Source organism: Aptenodytes patagonicus, chromosome 1, assembly GCF_965638725.1.
Source record: "Aptenodytes patagonicus chromosome 1, bAptPat1.pri.cur, whole genome shotgun sequence".
NCBI classification, from domain to species: domain Eukaryota; kingdom Metazoa; phylum Chordata; class Aves; order Sphenisciformes; family Spheniscidae; genus Aptenodytes; species Aptenodytes patagonicus.
The window spans coordinates 9,360,785-9,381,134 of NC_134949.1; the positions used below are offsets into that span (position 1 = coordinate 9,360,785).

At 38.4% G+C, this 20,350-nt stretch overlaps 1 protein-coding gene across 1 annotated transcript in view; it reads left to right on the forward strand.

The window, feature by feature from the left end:
* The window catches only part of SEMA3A (semaphorin 3A), a 174,732-nt gene that overhangs the window by 65,298 nt on the left and 89,084 nt on the right, over positions 1-20,350 (forward strand). The window contains exon 4 of the mRNA XM_076359190.1: positions 3,831-3,950. Within this exon, the coding sequence (XP_076215305.1) occupies positions 3,831-3,950 (120 nt within the window). The remainder of the gene's footprint in view (positions 1-3,830; positions 3,951-20,350) is intronic.

Below are 20,350 nucleotides of genomic sequence, written 5' to 3' on the forward strand. Positions count from 1 at the left end.
AGTTTAAATTCCCTGACAATTTGTTCCTTACAGCTTCTGGCTCTGGGTTACTTCCTCATCCTCCAGTGGATATTTTCTCCCGTCTGCTGTATTTTACCAAGATACTACATCTCTTTTGTTGTCTTTGTCTCCTTTCCAGTGCCTTACACTCTGAGATCATGTAGTGAAATGCCTTGTTCTGCTGGCACAGACCTTCACACTAACAATATAGCGCTGACCCGGGGGTCTGGTGAGGGGAGACGTTGCTGCCAAGTGGGACAAGCCCAGCTGGAGACACCCAAGTCATTCCAGGCCTCCAGCCAAGGGGGTCGGGGAGCTGCTTTGTAGTGGAGTTGACACAGTCACTGGTGTTGGGACCAGCAGAGCCGTCTGCCAGGTTTCGCAACTGGAGGTACCATTGTAGGAGCCTTGCACTGAGGGCAGGACGGGGGAAACAGAGACTGAAAATGGGAGTCGGTCACCCAAGTCTCATGTCACCTCACTGCACACACACTTTCCCTGATCAGAATATCTTCTTCAGCATACATGTGTGCTGAGATCTGGAGTCTGAGCGAATCATTCAAAACTGCTAACGTTATTACAGTATAGATTTATGGGAAGCTTTTTTTTCCCCATAGCCACATAAACTGGGAAAACCTAATATTCACCATCACGAAGCAGACTCTTGCTAAGTTCAGCATATCACTCGCAAATGCACAGGTACAACATTTCCACACATCATGCTGTAGCTGTGTAGCTGTACTTGAGCACAGTTAGACAAAGGAAGGAATCTGATTACCCTGCAATTGAAATCAATGTGCCTGTTGCTATTGTTCCAGCGAGAATAGCACCGTCTCCCAGGCAGGGCAGAAAATTCACTTTGAACTTCCTGAGTTGACAAGGGCTTAAATCAGAACTGTAACTTTACTTTGATGTCATTTATTGTAGTTTAATACCCCTCTTTATTTATTTTTTTACAATCATGTAAAATATATAAAGAAACCTAATCTGTAAGGGAGGTGTATGAGAATTTAGTGAATAGACCTTAATGGTTCCTTTATGCAGCTATAAACCACAGGGAAGCTATAAGAGCAATCTGAACTGGACTAGGAACTTTAAATGTTATATAAATTTATTTGTCATAGTCAAAGGTTTATTGCTGTAGGTATTTACCTTCCCCATTGTTTAACTAGGCTGTGTATTTCTCAGACAACTATGGTAAAAAACATGTTGTACAAGGAATTAAGGAGAGCTTAAAAGCAGGGGTGAATAAGCCAAATCTGCTTTTGGAAATATATTATAAATCTGAAGTAACTTTACTGATATTAACGCAGTTACACTACTATCAATCCTGAACACCTGAAGCGCAAATATGGCTATGATAGAGTTAATTCCCGCCCCCCCCCCCCGGCTAATGTGGAATAATTCAGTGAAGCTGATTATAGAATTTTTCTTAATTTCCATCCATAGAAATCAAAGAAGACTCTGCCCCTAAACTAAGTAGGGTTTTCCATCTCACCTTTAAAGTATTAGCTATCTAATACCTTCTTGCTGTATATTATAGATAAGCAGCTGAATGGTGCTTAGTGAGTGCATATAGAGTCACAGGTGGCGTGTTGCTGTGAATCAGAATGGCCCCTCTGAAATCAGCACAACCTGTTTTGGTTCACACTGGCTGTGGATCAAGCCCATGTACTCACAGCACTTTGCAAGGGTACATGTCCACTGGCAGCTAACATTTCATGTTCTTCAGGCACGCAATTTTTAAAAGCTTTAACAAACCATAATAGTAGACCACAAAGACATTTTTTAAATCATGATACATCAAACCAGACAAGGCAAAGCACAGTCCTACCAAAACAGTGATGTGATTCAATTTGGCCAGATACAACTCTAAGTGAGAAAATTCTGAATTATTTAATAATGTACAAATCATTGGTCAGTTTTAAATTATGTAGAGTCAAAGTCAGATGCTCCATCTGAAACACAGAATATCAGAGTTTAAGAAAGGACCTATTTCAATTTTGTTCATTTTTAATGTTACGTGAATTTGCAATATTTGCCCATTTTTATTCTTGCAGGCGTTGAATTATTAACACACTTTTCATGTTTTTTCCATATTTCTTTTTTTAAAAGGAACAGAAGACAACAGCATTAAGAACAATATCAAAACATACGTTGTAATTTTGATGATTTATGCCAGGCATTTGCTTAGTACTCTACCACTGTGACAGTGGAAAGCAGTCTATGGATACATATACATATAATAAATGTATGTTCATGTTTATACACGTGTGGGAGGAAGAATACGTATGCACCAGAAATTGTGTGTGTTTTTATTAAGAAAGGTCAGAATGGAAAGAATTAAGAAAGACCCCTGGTAACATCCATCTCTATTTCTTTCAATTTCCTGTTGGATTACCTTAACTATCTCTCTGTTTTCTCTTCCATCTCAGTTAGAAAGATAACTTAAGTTATCAGCAGTAAGCCAAGGACGCAGTAAGATTCTGTGTGCTTTTCTCCGGGTGATCTTTTTAATACATTGCCATTATTTGTTACGCAAATAAACAACAAAATTGGAAGACCAATGTCGTTTCAGTACAGTCCTTTGTGTATATGCACAGTGTTTTATCTGTGTAAGTTTGTTGCTTTTCCCTGTGGTGGCCTAAGGCATGCCTCAAATTGCACATGCACTTTCCTGGCAGAGCCATTATTTTGTGTTTGAGAGTATCTGGTTTAATTAGCAAGCAAGTTACAGAGATGGATGATGCCAGTCAATGAGATTTCTGTGGAGGCGGTAGCTCAGGTGGTGTTTCCACAGGCCCTGGTCTACTTGGAGAGGTACAGCTGAGTGCTGTACCAAAAAAGTCATCAAATATGCATAGAAAAGTTACCTTTGTTTTTAATACCAACTTTACTGGAAAGAGTTATTTTATTTCAGTGTTCTTATTTTTCTCCTATTTGAAATCCATTATTTGTAATTGTGTCAGTAGACTGATTCACAACCATTGACATATTTCTTTTCATTATTAGTCCTGATTGAAATAAAAATATTAAATAAACAGAAAAAGTTGACATCTTGACTATCAGGTTAGACATTTCCATTTTAATAACATTAGGCATTAATAATGACGTTTTTGTTAACAGATAACAGATAATGTTTGTACTAGGGACTGTTAGTGCTGCTATTAAGTTTTTAATTGCTGAGAACTAGAATTACTCATGATAGATAATTTACTTAGGTAGAAAATGTAAAGTCCAAGTCTTGCAAAGCTTATATTCTAGGGGCTGTCAATAACTGCATTAAAGTTTAGCATATGTATTCATCTTTGTAAAACTGGCCCCTAAACACAGACAATGGGGGTGAGGCAGCATTCATGTTATTGTTAGAAATGTTATATCAATGATTTGTTTTTCATCAACTCCTTCCATCTGGCCCATCTTTCTTCTAATTGTTACTTAATTGAATACAAGCAAACAGTTGGTCCATTTTTCTTCATTATTTCATTCTGACACATTTCTATAAATGGGTTTTGTCTTACAAACATGGCAATAGCATAAATTACAAAGATGAAGTGTGTCTGAAACAAAAATTAGGATTTTTTTTTTGTGTAATATTTTCTTCAGGGGTGGATGCTTTATTAAATGACAACTAAAGATATTTAAATGAGAACCTAAATCAGGCTATTTATTAAATGCTTAGCAATAAACAAGCTTATAAACAGCATGAAACGGTCACACTTTTAAAATCTGTTCATTCAGCCATATATCCCCAACACAGAGGAGCTCTCATTAGTCATAATCACTGAATTAACTTTGTGGATCCATTTTTTCCCCCCTTTTCTTTGCAGAGAGAATGTGCTAATTTCATCAAGGTGCTTAAGGCTTACAACCAAACCCACTTATATGCCTGCGGAACAGGGGCTTTTCATCCAGTCTGCACCTATATTGAAGTTGGAAGCCATCCTGAGGTAAACTATCTTAAAACAATATTTTTCTTTTTTCCTCTTTTTAATCTTTAGTGGTGTTTAGCCATGACGTCTTCCTGCCAAAATGCACTCTCACTAGTTTCTGTGGCTCGGTGAGTGAATCTGGTAGGACCTGCTCCTGGATCAGGTGCTGACGTGCTGATTGATAAATCACAGCAGAATCTGTACTTTTCTTCCCTACACAGCATCTTTTCCTCCAGGGGCTTAAATAAATATGAGTAAGCCCATTCTGCCTGGTTCATGAAGTTAAAAGCACTCTCTTTTTTTGGTCAGGACAGATACCAGCTATAATAGGGGTAGTTCAGCCTGTGCGCTTATTCTGGGGCCAACTCTGTCCTTTATTCTCCTACCAGTCAGTACAGTCTGACACCGTGACAGCTTTCTCCCAGCTGGGAATTAAAATAGTGGCACACATTCATAAATCCCACTTCTCAGATTTGTCCTAACACACTGAGAGTTTTTCATATGTGACCTAGGTTTTGTTTCTTTACTTTTTAGTGAAAAATAAATAATTTTTTCCTCTCTCTTTTCCTCCATTTTTTTAAATCTGTAGTTTACTGACTTTTGCTTAGTGCTGCCGAAAGCTTGCAGTAGCTCTTGTACTGTTTTGTCAGTGATCATCATAACTAAATAGATAAGCATGGTCTTCCCTGGCGAAAAACAGTATCACTCACAGAAAGCAATGGGACTATGCTGGTTTTCCTGGCTGAAGATTTGACTAGAATGTCTCTGTGCTCCATTTCGATCCTTTTTCTCTCCAGAAAAGCCAATCTTTTATTTTCCTATTAAGATGAGTACGTAATATAAATTAGTCCACTTCATTTTCAGTCTGGCTTACCTGAGTGTTGCTCCATGGACTGTTTCAGTTTAGCAACCAGGCTCTTGATATGTTTTCAGCAGTCACTTAGTTTATGGATGTGTTTTACTGGTGAATCCATAGTTGTGTTACTTGTAGCTTCTGTGATTTCTGAAGAACAGCTCCTTCAAGTTACCTTATGGTTTCACAATTCAGGTTTGCAGATTTCCCTGAAAATAAAGACATCATTTTTAAATGAATGAGGACTCAGGTATTTAAAAATCAGAATTTCTTCTTGTAGAAAAATGAACAGGCCTTTTGAGTATTGACTTTATAGTCTGGGAACCATTTTTCCCTATAAAAATATCTTTTGATATTTTAAACATGAGTCTTTAAAATTTTCTAAGAATAAGGTTTTGAAGGAATAAAGGAGCTGCAAAGTAGAAGGTTTTTTTTTTTCATATTCTTTAGTGCTTTATTCCAGTATGCATTCTTGGCAATTAGTGATTGTCTCTTGACCACACACAGTATGTCATTGCTTACTGCATTAAACAGATTCTCTGCTTCCTGAGATCCATTTGGGAATTGGTAGACATATTAATTAACTCTAGTTCCGTAAGATGTCTGTCAATCAATTCTTGGCTATCTGCCAAGTGAATCTATCTGCAGAGAGATAGCTGGTATGATGTCATTTACTTCTACATTTGGCTGTTTTATGACTGTACCATAAAACTAACACACACTTTATCAAGGATTTATAGAAAGGATGATCAGAGATGAGAGGCCAGATCCAACCTTGGTTTAACATTCTGGATTTTGACACACTTGAGTCAATGATGTGTTTGGCCCTGGAGCTGAAGGAGAATGTTTGGTTTAGCTTCTTTTTAGCAGTCCCTAACTACCAACAAAATCTAAATTGTTGCATTTTTGGTCATTTATGCAGTAAGTTTGTTAGCTCCCGTGTGCCTGAATCATTCTCTTGACCCTTGGTTTTATCTTCGCAAACCAGGGAAGTCAGGAGCATGTTTAACTGAACTGCCTCAGACACTATTAGCTTTTGATTTCCTTTTCATACTTAAGCTATGAGTGAAATCATCTTTACCTGCCCTTCCAGTGGCACAAGTTTCTGTGTCCTCTGGACAGTCATGCAGGAGGGGTGACTGCCTTCTCAGCCCAGGTCTGCCCATGCAGAGAGAAAGTGGGGCAGGCAGGAGGCAGCAGTACCCGCCTCTTCTCAGGCTTTGGCAAATCTGACAGTCAGCCTGGGTCCTGTTCCTTGCAAAGGTGAAAATCAGACAAATAAATGAATTTATTAGGTTTGCAATGAAAAATAATCTCGCCTGTCTTTGTCTCTCAGCTAGATCCTGCTCCTTCCTTTCCCATATCACCTAGCCAGGAATTTCAAATGTGCATCCCCTCCCGGAGCTGGGGAAGAGGAGGGTGCTTGATTGACAGCAGCTATTAGAGACACCACAAATGGGGGGATACAATATTAACCCCCACACCCCTGTACACTGCATCTGTGAGAGCCAGATGGTTTATGTTGTCATGTCAGACAGCAGCACTGGACGTGTCAAAGAGCCATTGCTTCTGTATCATGTATAGTTTATATCTCCCTAGCATGCTAAAAAAGGTAAAAAGTATAAGTGAAGGCAAGCGGTTGATTTTGAGTTAAAAAATTGCCATCTAAAACATTTCCTGAAGATTCATTTTCTGCCACAACACTTGTGGCAAATTAACTGACTTCACCATCTGCTTATTTATTTTTCAAGCACTTAGAGAGGTAAATGTGAACTGATTAGGGGAATAGTCAGGGAATGTACCTACTGTCTAAAAAGATTGCTTGTTTATGTGAGCTCGGAATATAACCCACCTGCCTGAGTCCGGTGGAGGAGAGGAAATTAGTGTGTGTCAAACTGAAGAGGATGGAGAAGTGAAATTTAAAGAAATGAGTGGCAAGTGATAGAAGAGACACTGGAAGCAATTGGAGCAGGCTGCAGGAGGCTGGAATATGGTACAATTTTTATGATTGGGGAAAGGAAATAAATTACTTTGTGTGACAGTCATAAAGTAATGGGAATATGAATTGTTATATCTGTTGAATATCTCTTCGATATGAAGCAGCGTATCGCAGCCCCATTCCATACTTGAAGAAAACCATTTCTAGTGATGAAACTAGGCAGGTCTAATTGAGTTTGATGAAGTACAGTATCAGAAATAATAATAAAAAGGTAAAAGGATATGAACAGCATGCTGTGCATCTGATTAAAAATGATCTGCGCAAATGTATACAACCTAATATGTTGTGAATTACACCGCAGTCTAAGGAGTAAAGCAGACTAATCTTCACTTAAATCCATTCCAGATGTGTAAGTGAATAACCATAGTATTTAGAGAGAAGAATAAAGTTAATGTTTGATAGACTTTAAGCACGTAAGCCATGAGTAAGCAAGAAAGAACATATTTAGAGAGAATGTAGCATGTGTATATACAGAAAATACCTGAGGAGAGTTTAATTTAAAGCTCAAGATCATCCATTGGAGAGGCTATATTTGTACCTTCACTGAATGGGGCAAACTGGCTCATATGCAGATGTCTATATTGTACGTGCCTGAGTTTAGGTGAGATGACCTAACACAGACACCTACACCAATTTCAGGCATCTGAGGTTAGGTCGCACGTGCCATTCTCTCCACATAACGCAATATAGTACAAGAAACCAATTACCAGACAAAACAAAAAAGTAATTAGTAAAGCTGTGTTCTGCTCCCACTGACTTCTGAGGAAACAGGATTGAATGTGTAGGAATGTTGTACTTAATGGTTGCAAAATGACACAAGTCAGATCTGCGCTCGAAAGGAACAAATCCAACTGCAGGGAGACACAGAGGTGCATTAAACCACCTAGAAAATCACAACAGGATGCAGAATGCACCTGCCTGTGCGTGCCTGGGCAGGGGGAAGGAGCCCTGCTCCCTTTCCCCAGGGTCCCTTTGGGGTAGTTTGTGTGAACCAACAGGGAACAGTCCTGTTTAGGAAAGAACAGGATTTTCCATTTATTTAACTCTTACAGGTGGAGGTATAGAGAATGCCCTGTAGAACCTTTTTTTTTTTAACGCTCAGACAGACTTTACAAGAGCTGTACAAAATTGTTTGCCAGATCCTCAGCAGGAATACATTAGGGTTTCTTCAACAGAGGTAAATCAATAAATGCTGTCTGAAGAACTAACCCGGCTTCTTTTATTGTCTCCTAATTCCAAATTTCTTGTCATTGTCCAACAGATTAAAACTCATTTTTAACTGGATGAACTTAAAAGATCTGGGATCACTTTACCTGTAGGTTATTTCTCATTCTTAATCAATAAAGAAGCTCTAAATTTAGTTCAGATTTATGATGTACATAAAACATTAAGTTATTGCATATGAAGTTATATAACGCTACCACCTGTAACGTATTTGCTTTTTCCGGACTCTGTATTTTAAAAATCTTTGGTTCAACTCATAAAATTTTGCTGAATTATACTTTCCACTTTTTTTTATCCCTTCTGTACTTCACATTAGAAGAGGTCTAGAGTGCATTTTCTAAGTAATGGACATCCTGTTCTAATACATTTATACATCTGTCTTTTTTGTCTGTCTGTATATATTATATACATGTATATAGTGATGGAAGAGAAGTTTTTTTCCTAAGAGAATGACTCTGAAGGAACACATTACTTGAAGGACCAGTGCTGCTGCTGGTAGAAAGCATTTTGTGTTTCATTATCTAATATAAAAGTCAGGGTGAAACATTGTCTTCAGTAGTAGCAGATGTGGCATAAATTGGTCTAACTTCATTGAAGACAGCAGAGCTGTGTCAGTTTACATCAGTTAAGATTCCGACCTGTGGTTTTTAAGTGAAACATTTGAGCAAATGATTTTTTAAGTTAAGAATCACCTCAGGCTAATTTGCTTTCCATCTAATTATACCTTTATACGGCATTTATATGCTTACTAAATATATAGAGAAAATATGAAGGAAAAGGATAGTGTTAAAGGATGACTCTCATTTGTGATACAACAATTGTGTATATAACAATTATTTGAGACATACTAGTTCTAGCATCACTATAATCACAAAGAAATGCCAGTAAAGGAGGATCCAGTTTACAGACTGCAACAGCCCATTTTAGTTCAGAGATGCTTTAACTTTTCAAACCACTAGATATCCTGTTACTATAGTATATGAAAATAAAACTGAAGAGCCAGATCTCTAGCTTATGTACAGTGCAAGTACATTTTAGAGCACTTCTTTCAATCACCTGGGTAGTTTTGCCATGGGAAAAAAGAAAACATATACTAGATGTTTAAAGGCTGATATACTTCACCTTATTTCATAAAAAGCAGGATAATGATTTCTGCTATACTGGGAAATCCCAGGTACCGGGCCTTTTTTGCTGTACTGATGTTCTTGTCTGTGGAGGGTGGCAGGTAACAGGATAGTCTGTGTTAGGCACACATCTCTCCAGGCATCTCACAGGGTCAGTGGCCAAAATCACAAAATAAAGGGGTTTGATTCCTCTGGAGGCTGCTAGGTCTGCAAACCATCACTTCTGCTGCTCCACATTACATCAATTTCCAGTCCCTTAGGCTACCCTGTGTGAAAACTCTTTGCATAAAATCAGGATTTTTACACATGTACAATTGTTAAAAAGAATAAATCTTGGCATAGCTATAACCTTCCTAGAATTTTGGAGGTATATAGTTTTATATATAGTTATATGTAGCTATATACAGCATATAATTCTTTTTCCTAGCCTTGATTCACTATGTCATTGGTTGGGAAGGGATATGCTATGGGAACTTTCCAATGACCCGAAGACAATATTTACAAGAGGAGTACAAGGAAGGGACAGAGAACACGACAGTCATTTCTCATAAGACAACCTAAGCGAGTCATTTGTTCTGGTAAGGTCTGACAAATATTTCTGTAAGGAAACCAGGATGTGTTGTTGGAAGCTCTACACATTTTTAAGCACCGTCATGCAGAAGCATGTATTTCTTACAGACCGAGTGCTATGTCCCAAAAGGCACCTCTTGTTATGCGGCATTATCTTGTGATAAAGTTACAGAAGTAGAAGTAAAGAGGTAACCTGATTCCCATTTAAAAGACTGTTTGAAAAACTCCATAAACCCCTTTGTAAGCAAATATGAATCAGGTTCACGGTTAAATGCTATTATTTATGAAGGCCTGTCTTTGAATACACTGCAGATCTCCTTTGACTTTAGCTGTATTTTGAACACTTGTTTGCTAAAAGAGAATTTAGACTAGGAAAACTCAGATTTTTTAAAACTTCATCCTGTCATCTCCAACCAAAATATAATTCCAATAAAAATTTATTTCCAGAGTAGATCTTTTAAAGTAGGACTGTTAGGCTTTATGTGATAATTTAGCTGTCGGAATAGTTTAATTTATGAGGTAAACTTCTCTCAACTGAATAGCACACATGGCATCAATGGCTGACATCTTTCCTACCCCTCACTGTTGGGAAAGTCTACACAGCTGCTACGGCTATTTCATCCTCAGCAAAGTGAGACACCGAAGAGAAAAATTTTGAAAGAGATTTTTTCCCAGGTATCTTATTTTAACAAGATAAGAATCGATTTCCTAATACAAATTATAATGCATGCTAAACTTTTGATGTAAACCACACAGTTAAAAGTATAATACTTTAAATTTGCAACTAGTGTTCATTATCCTGACATATTCAATTAAGAAGGATGTGCCTTTATGACAACTGAATGTTTGACAACTAGCTGATCCATTTGAACTTCCATTTACCAATGTAAAGGTATATTTGTAAGAATAGGACTATTCCAAATCATATGCATGCAAAGGATCTGGCTCAGTATCTTAAAATTCAGATGCAGTACAAATATCATTTTTGGGGGGAAAGTACTTAGTAAAGGGTCATGCTTCAATCATTGACAGGAAATGTGAACATCATAGGTTTTCAGCTGTCATTTAATGCATTCAGTCCTGCCTTTGCATATTTCATAATTACACCTAAGCAAATTGGAATCTATTTATGTCTAAAGTGACAGAAAGTCAGTAATTATGTCTGAGGTTCACTCTGAGATTTACAAGTTGAACATTTACATGCATAAAATGAAATCAAGTTTTAAACTATCACAAGTCAAAACAGCGCGGTTGGCTATTTTATTTCTTCACCTTTAGTCCTCGGTCTACAGACTTAAATGGTTTAGGCGAAATGGAAGCAAGGTTCTTTAGTAAGTCATACAGAAGAGAGATATAAGATATGATGAGAAGCAGAACAAAGACATGGAATTTACAACTGCAAGGGCCATTTGTTGCACAGCAGAAACCACTAATGAAACCCCTATTATTATTCAAGTCTGATCAGTTCAGCTATTCAGCAACTAACTTTTGTTTAGGACTTGATAAATATATCCAAATTGCTATGGCAGACCTCCTAGTTTATTCTTAAGTTGGAAAAAAAAAAAAAATCAACTCCAGAACCATATTACTTTAATATTACTTTATACATATGTTTTAAAGAAAATGTAAATGAAAGTCACCCTGCAGGTGATGTTCCAGCACCCTACGGTTTGGTTTTAATTGAAAACTTCCCGGAGATGAGAGAGAACTAGTAAGGATATGGTCTGTAGAGAGCGTGGGTGTTTCTGTGGATTTGGTCCGATCGCTAGAGACATGTGAATGACACAAAATGAAGCTTGATAGTAGCAAGATCCTACATATTCTCCTCCACTGTTAAAAAATACTAACTAACACAAAGTAACTGTTAACACAGAAATTTTTTTTAGATTTTCTTCGTGCAAAAAGAGCCAAGGGTGAACGATAGTGTCAAATTTGAACCCCCTGCCTCCTAATGAGAGGAATCTATGGGCTAGCACGCTTCCACTGAGATAACTGAGAAGACCATTGTTCCCTCACTGTACATGGCTTTCACCTTCTGTGGCTGAGAAATGCTGGTTGATTACAGTGAACTGTATACAGTATGCCACAGCTGAATGACTTCCATGAATAAGAAACTAAAACCAGTCGACATATTCATTAGGTTCAAAGAAATGAGTCTCAGAACTGTGGGAAAACTTTTTTGTATGCTGCTGGTGGGGAGGAAAAAAAGAGTGAGATAGAAAGAGACCTCCATGGCAGTAAATTGGTGGAGTGGAGTGTGCACACGTGCACACGCAGAACCGTTGAGTGGATTTTCACTTATACCATATGCAATGTCTTGCTTTGTTGAGTCCATGTCTTAAAACCATGGGTAACTTTGAATATGCTCAGATAATGAGTGATTCAAGTTAAAGATACTCTTAGGATCTGGGTTTAATTTCTTTTTTTAAAATGTGGCATGTTTTTTCCTAGTACTAGTTGTCTTCAGTGGAGTTCTCTATGACTTATACTGGTGTCACTAAGACTGAGGTTCACTCTTCATTTGTATAGTCACAGAAAAAACATTAATTTCTAACATTGTTAGAGTGATGACTCAGAGTTTTGTGACTGCTTTAAGAAAATTAATTTTAGCGATAGCTACCAGAGGAGCTGAAAATACACCCACTGTTTGCATTTGGATGTTCATTATTTCTCCTATCAATTAAAGGATGTTATGATGAATTATTTATTTCCACAATGTAAATAGTCCCACTGGCACATGATTACCTTACTTTACCATGAGATGATACAGTTTTCCTAATTCATTACAGACTTAGATTGTACTTTTAAGAGAGATGGCAATCACATTAAGATGTTGATCCAATTTTCTGGGTGGGAATATTATGTTTGTTCATCAGCAGAGCCCATAACGTTTCTAGTAGCAGAGAAGTTCAGCATTTGCCTTTTGTTAGAGTAACAATTGAAAACATTAACCCAACTTCACAGTCATGTAACACATGCAAAATTTCATCCACACACCTCCTGAAACAAAAGACAAGTATGGCTGAATCCTTTGATCTCTCAACCAACATGGGGGAGAAAAAAAACCAAAACAATACACAAACCACCATCTGTTGGGAAACCAATGTAATAAAACCAGTGGAAAGCCAGCCTATAGTATAGACTGACTTAATTGAGGAAATGACTTATAAATAGAATTATTTCTTGATTTAGAGGCACAGGAGGAAGCAAAACTGAAAGAAGGAGTTACCGAGCACAGATTTGGATAGATGAGCATCAAAGCAACATTATTCATTGTGGGATCCACGTCACAAAGCTCCAGTTGACAGGGGCTGACCTCATGAAGAAGAATCATATTTTAAGTGTGATTTCTGCAGCTGAAGGAAGTGACTGTATTGTGTTTGTAGCTCAGTACAAACATCTTGTCAAATAGGCTTTAAACAACCAAGGTCACATTGCAGCAGGTTTTAGCTGTGGGTGATGCTCCACATACAGGCCATGGGGCTGTGAAATTCAGAACAGCAAACTAACCAGAGTTATATTAAATATTCAGGCATAAGGACCTAACCAAGAGCCTATTGATGTTAACCAACTTCACTGGACTTTGTCTAAAATTTTATGAGAGCTGATGTGTTGTGAAGTGCCTTTCAGGCCTGATTTTTAAAGGCTGTTGGATTTATTAAACTCTGGGAAGTTACATGTGAGTCTGAAAACACTGCCTATTTCCATGCTTTCAGACCAACCTAATATTTATCCTTTCTGCATGTTTACGTTTGTGGTGGGTTGACCCTGGCTGGACACCATGTGTCCACCAAAGCCACTCTATACTCCCCCTTCTCAGCTGGACAGGGGAGAGAAAAACATAACAAAAGACTCATGGGTCGAGGTAAAGGCAGGGAGAGATCACTCAGCAATTACCGTCCTGGGCAAAACAAACTCAACTTGGGGAAATTAATTTATTACCAATCAAATAAGAGTAGGACAATGAGAAATAAAACCTAAATCCTAAAACACCTTCCCCCCACCCCTCCCTTCTTCCCAAGCAAAACTTCACTCCCAATTTTCTCTTCCTCCTCCCCCACAGCCGCACAGGGGGATGGGGGTTACGGTCAGTTCATCACATGTTGTCTGTGCCACTCCTTCTTCCTCAGGGGGAGGACTCCTCACACTCTTCCCCTACTCCACTGTGGGGTCCCTCCCACAAGAGACAGTCCTCCACGAACTTCTCCAATGTGGGTCCTTCCCATGGGCTACAGCTCTTCATGAACTGCTCCAGCGTGGGTCCCTTGCACGGGGTGCAGTCCTTCAGGAACAGACTGCTCCAGCGTGGGTCCCCCACGGGTTCACAAGTCCTGCCAGCAAACCTGCTCCAGCGTGGGCTCCTCTCTCCACGGGTCCACAGGTCCTGCCAGGAGCCTGCTCCAGCGCAGGCTTTCCATGGGGTCACAGCCTCCTTTGGGGATCTACCTGCTCTGGCATGGGGTCTTCCACAGGCTGCAGGATGGATATCTGCTCCACCATGGACCTCCATGGGCTGCAGGGGGACAGCCTGCCTCACCATGGTCTTCACCACGGGCTGCAGGGGAATCTCTGCTCCGGCTCCTGGAACACCTCCTCCCCCTCCTTCTTCACTGACCTTTGTGTCTGCAGAGTTGTTTCTCTCACATAATCTTACTCCTCTCTCTGGCTGCAGTTGCACAGGTTCCCCCCCCCCCCCCCCCCCCCCTTTTTAAATATGTTATCCCAGAGGCTCTACCACCATCGCTGATTGGCTTGGCCTTGGCCAGCGGCGGGTCCATCTTGGAGCCGTCTGGCATTGGCTCTATCAGACATAGGGGAAGCTTCTAACAGCTTCCCACAGAAGCCACCCCTATAGCCCCCCCGCTACCAAAACCTTGCCACGCAAACCCAGTACAACATTGTGTGAGCTTAATGGTACATCAGCATGGTGACTGGCCTGTGGTTAGTCCCAGGAAGGGGCCCAGACAGGCTGTGTATAACTGTGGTGCAGGCTGCTCAGCAATGATGGAGAGGCTTATGCCTGAGCGTCTCCCCAAAACCTCCTCTTGATTTTGCTTCTGGCCATAAGAGTCTCACTCATTCAGAATTCCCAGAAAAGGAGCATTTCCCCAAAGGAAAGATGAGAACACTCATGGATTTAAAAGCAACCTTTCAAACAGATTCAGGGCAGAAAAAAGTCACTTTCCACAATGGAAGGTCTCCTTGGTGTGCTTCCAACCTCCTCATACACCTCTTTCTTTGATCAATAGCTGTATTTGGCATGACAAAACTGGCTTCTCCACAGTGATTAAATCTTATATCTCCTTTGATAAAAAGCAGAGCAACTGCAGGTGAAGCTACTATTTCTGTGAGTAAACAGCAGTGTATAGGTATTTCCAGTGGTTGCCTGGTGGAACAGGAAATAATTGTTCCTCTCTTGCTATCTTGACCATCCCCATTTTTATGTACAGACTCATATTTATGCGAAAATGCTTTCATAATACTTTCCAGATGCCTCCTTGCCTTTACAAGGTTTTGAAACTGAGTTTCTTCTCTGCTCTGTGTTATACAAAGAGTGTCTCAAATTTGTTATTATCTAAGTACGTTCAAATCATAAAATTCCACTATTCCATAGTTCAGTAAGAAACTAATGCTAAATATCAATGCTTTGGTTAGTAATTAGTACTTTGCTTCTTAAGGAGAGAATTAACTGAACCATGTAAGAAAGCGAATAAGAATTAATTCCATATATACCATACACACAGAGAAGATGGCTGCAAGAGGAAGGATCTCTGCAAAACAAGAGCAGATACAGTTTAACCATTGTGTCACTTTCTAACTTTGATAAATTCCTCTACAAAGGATAAAGAAAATGTTTTTTATCAGTATACAACCTTTCATCTTTTTGCATTACATGTTTTGTTGGCATAAGATGACACAGACAGATTAACAATCAGGTATTTCAAGATCTTAAAAGTCTGACAGGAGAGAAAATCCTTCATCCTTCTTTAAACAATACTTTTATGTGAATACAAGACCCAGTACAGCAATGTATGCTTAATTGCTGCAATAGTACCTGTTAGCAGGACGAAAATCCAGTTTTAGGAATGGGTCATGGCTTAGACAAAGATTGTATTTTGTGCGGGGAAGGAACACAGGACTGTGCATAAAATTATCTAAAAATAACAGACATGAAAGCAGTGCATAAGCATAAGTAACTATCTTCCTTATACATTAGTCCATATCTTTTGCCATGAAGAGTTAATCAATTTACTGTTGAAAGACTGTGGGAGATTAAGAATAGTACTGAAACAGGCAGTGTTTTAAATATTTGTGCTTGTCCCATATGCCTACTGCTTGTGTGTTGCTGGAAATCAGATTAAGTGATCACAGCAACTCTTTCTGTCCTAAAAATCTAAGAATAAAACCACTTGAAGTCAGTGGGGGAAAAAAAATTATTTACTCTTCCATTCATTCTTAGTTCCAGCTTACACAGTTTGTAACAACTTGCTTGCTGTTTGTGGCACTCAGTAAGTCTGTCTGGAAATGTGCTGGCTCCTCTTTGAGCTCCTGATCATAAACCATACAGAATTTCTGTATCTTCCCTCAAATACCATTCCTGTGAGGGAAATGTGCTGTGCCCTTCTGTTCCTTCCTTCACCTTTCCCTCGTTTACATAAGACAAATAATTTAGTGACTATGACCTGACTCAGATGAAATACATGCCTCTGACTCGTTCATACCTCTGCGGACTTTGAGTAAATTAGTTATTTCCTAAGTAACTCATTTCGTTGGAAAAGAGTGAGTAACTTTCTACCATTACTTGGGAACTCAAGGAAAGACGACATAATACCTGCTTTTTTCTTTCTCTTCAGCTTCTCTATTATTTGCCATAGACAATTCACATATGGTTATTTTTATTTATTCCCAGAAGGAAACTTTGTTTTTTAAAATGTGGGTTTTCTTTAGCTCAGTGAGTCAGAAAAGAGTGTGAGAAACACATTGGATGAAAAACCAGTCACCACTGGAAAACTTAGAAAAAAAGAGGTATTGTGCAGAATGAATAAATGTATCATGATGAATTCATGCCTATTAGAATTGTCGGTGACTTACCATGTTATCTAATCTATTTTAATTTGTGTACATCTGCAGTCATCTACAAGTCTGGACTGTCTTCTCACCTGTAGTGATATAAATCACAACTAGTGATTCTTGCAGTGCAGCATTAATTTGCATTTTAATTCTTTCTTCTACAAATATTGCACAGCTAATCATAATTATGTACATTGTCCAGCCCTAAGCAACTCTCTTCCTATTTAGTGTATGTATCAAACAGTTCCAGGAGAGCTGTCATATAACTTTTCCCTTGTGTGATAGCAAATATTTTAGTTAAGAAATACTATCTGATTTATGAAAATCTATGGATTCCTTTGAGTTGCAACATGGTCACACTCAGGAAGATATGTTAATAAACGTTCATGAGCACATAATCAGATGAGAACACAATACTCTCCATTAATGAAATATGATCCATAATGAATCTTGCATGGGAGTGCTAATAACTACCTTTAGGTTAAAGTGCTCAGATGTCACAGTATAACAATATCTGTCTTAGATGTGTATCATTACAGCAAAGTAATTAAAGGTTACTTAGCTGTTAAATGGTTACCTTGGAGGAATCCTTCAATAATGTGGCTTCAAACATGCCTTCACAATGAAATTAATTAAGCAAATTAAATATCAGCCTTGTAGTAATCTATTTTATGTGCAGAATATCTGGCATACAAAAGTATAATATGATTGGTGGCAGAAAGCTGAGGAGTTGAAGATATGCCCATTTGTTTTTAAACCGAAAACAATCTTGGTTGTTCTTATATGTAAAGTAATGTTTGTGTTATTGGGTTAAAAAGAACAGTGACAAAATTGCTGAAGAGAAATGGAATATCAAAATTATCATGTGCTGCATGAGTGCAAAGCTCAGGATGAGAGAAGTATTAAAATTCACTCGATCCTTTTCACATCTTTGTGCTACATGGAGTTAAAAGCCTGGTAATGAGTGACTAGAGTTTTGCTAACAGCTCAGTCTGACTCATCAGAAGGATGCTTTCAGGGATTACTAGCTTGCTGCCTTTTTCTCTATTAAATATAAACCACACCAAGAAAGTTGAGCAAGTGGCTTGATCTGGTTATAAACATTTCTCATCACCCGTTCAAGTGGGAATATGACATGGGCAACACCAGTGACAGAGCAGAGCACTACAGAAATGGGAGATTTATTCCCCCCCCCGCCCCAATTTCCATGTTGGATTGAAAGCTCATTTCATAGATTTTGACTTAAAAAAAAAAATTCTAGCATTATGCAAACTGGCAGTGACAAATACACAGTATATTCTGCTTTTTTCTTTGTTTAAAGAGAAACAATCCACTAGATAAATAGATCATTCCTCTGAGACCTTTTCATATATAAGCAAGAAGGTGTAAAGTTCAGATCTCTGCTGTTCTCCGAAAACATTGGCCTTGCTCCAGTCAATGATGTTAGTCACATACCTTAAGTTTACCCTTATTTAAATGTTTTGCCTGATCATGTCTTTTGACAAAACAGGAAAAAAGAAAAAAAATAAAACCTGTCTCATGCCACAGAAATCTTTGCTCACAACGCAGCTAGGAAAGTATTAGCAGAAGAAAATGAAAGATGAGGAATTCTTGATAGAAATCTGCCTTTTTCATGCTATGATATGTGTTTTTATGCCAGTGAGATAATTAGCAGTGGTGGCACCATCTTATCAGTAATATGCAAAGCTGCTGCAGGTTGCAGCTGAGGATGACACCAGTGTTATGGGTTCTTCTCCAGTCCTCAGGCTTCTGCCCAGACCAAGAGGTTCGGCCTTAATTGGTTTTACTCTCTGCAATTCAGATTTCTTGAAAGATGAAGCTTCAGTCATTGTCATGTGAAAATGATCCCATGTCCCCGGGCCAAAAAAAATCCCCAGACAAGCTAAATAGCAGTGATGGAGCTATTTGTCCACTGAATAGTCTTTAGATGCCCTTCAAAGACCCTCTACACACATAAGAGCCAAGTTTACTCAAAGTTATAACATGTAAGTGTTAAAAAAAAAAAAAAGAGAGAAAAAGTCATAATACCAGGATTCTCAAAGAATTGGTCAGCTTACTGTGCTGCAGCTTCTCAGCTAATACAGATTTTTACTTCCTGAGCACAGTAAAAGCATGTATACTGATTGATTCAGCCTGATTTCAGACCTGGAAACAGCTTTTGAAGGGAGATTAGAAAAAAACAGTCTAAGAAAGGAAGACTCTCTTCCAATGAGTTCTTTTGCCCTGAGGTATGATTTATTTTTTTTAATTATGAACCGGTAAATGTGTAATCAGAAAACAAATGGCATTGATTACTTTTTCAAAGCAGTAACTCTCTAATCATTTCATCCTATACTTCCAGGTTGTTTGAAGTACAGAACCAACACGAAACCTGAAAGCATTTTGCCATTTGTATAAATCAACATTAGTCTGTAGCTAACATTTATTTACAAGCTTGCAAAGGGTTTCGTAAGGGATATGAGTGCACCTACAATACAAACCATGTGTCAAACAGCAGAAAACTGCAGAGCAATAGTGCTGCTGTTTTTTCCCTTTACTTCATCCAAGTTTCATTTTCTGTTTGGCTAAGCATCAGTGGTCATGAAGGTGGTATATCAACAATAGTCATGGTAGCATATTTGATTTAATTACAGCTGGTTGAGGTGCTTAACTTTATTTACTTTTTCTGAATAACAATTTATTTTATTCTGTTTTAACAAACCTTTCTGTTTATGCATTTCATCATCTTTTGTTATAAGAAAGAGGGATCTGGTTTTGTTACTCAAGTGTGGGAGTAATGAAAGAGCAAGTCTTCATCAGCCTATTGTTGCTATACCTAGGGTCTTTTCCTGGAATACTTACTGAAAAACTAATCCCTTGAAGTCAGTAGAGTTTAGTCTAGATCATGAATTTCAATTCCTAACTAAAAACTGTGAAACTCATACCAAATTTAGGACATGAAAAGATTGGGCATCACTTAACATGGAACAAGGCCACAAAAATTCTTCCAACAAGCATAATATAAAAATAAATTATTCAGACACGCATACAAGATTTATGTATCCTCTTAAAGATTGGTGGGGGTAAATAGAACAGTAATGAGGAAAGCTGACTTTGTTTAACCTCAGTCAAGAAAGGGAGACAACAAAAGGAAAGTTTGGACAAGGCAGTGGGAGTTTTGATGGTGGAAGAGCTCGCCACATGACTTAAGCCTTGTCCATAATTAAACTTGTGAATGTCTCACTAAGGTAGTGCAAATCCCTGCACAGGCATTCTCATTTCAGTTGAAGTAGTATTTCAAGTCTGGTTTTAGCTGCCTGAAAGTAACTGAAAATAAGCTGCTCTTAAACTGAGCTCACTGTGTCGACATGGAGTACATATGTTTATTGGAATCTCATTACATTCAAACATAGTGATACAAGTCTGCAGATTAGTGCTTGCACTGAAAAGGCTGTTTAGCCTTTCAAAGGATTTTGCAGGAAAGCAAGCTGGAATACAAGCCCTTTCTGCTTGTCATTTGTAGGTTTGTGAATTTGGCTTTTATTTCTTTGTGCAAATGTGTTTTCATGCAGACATT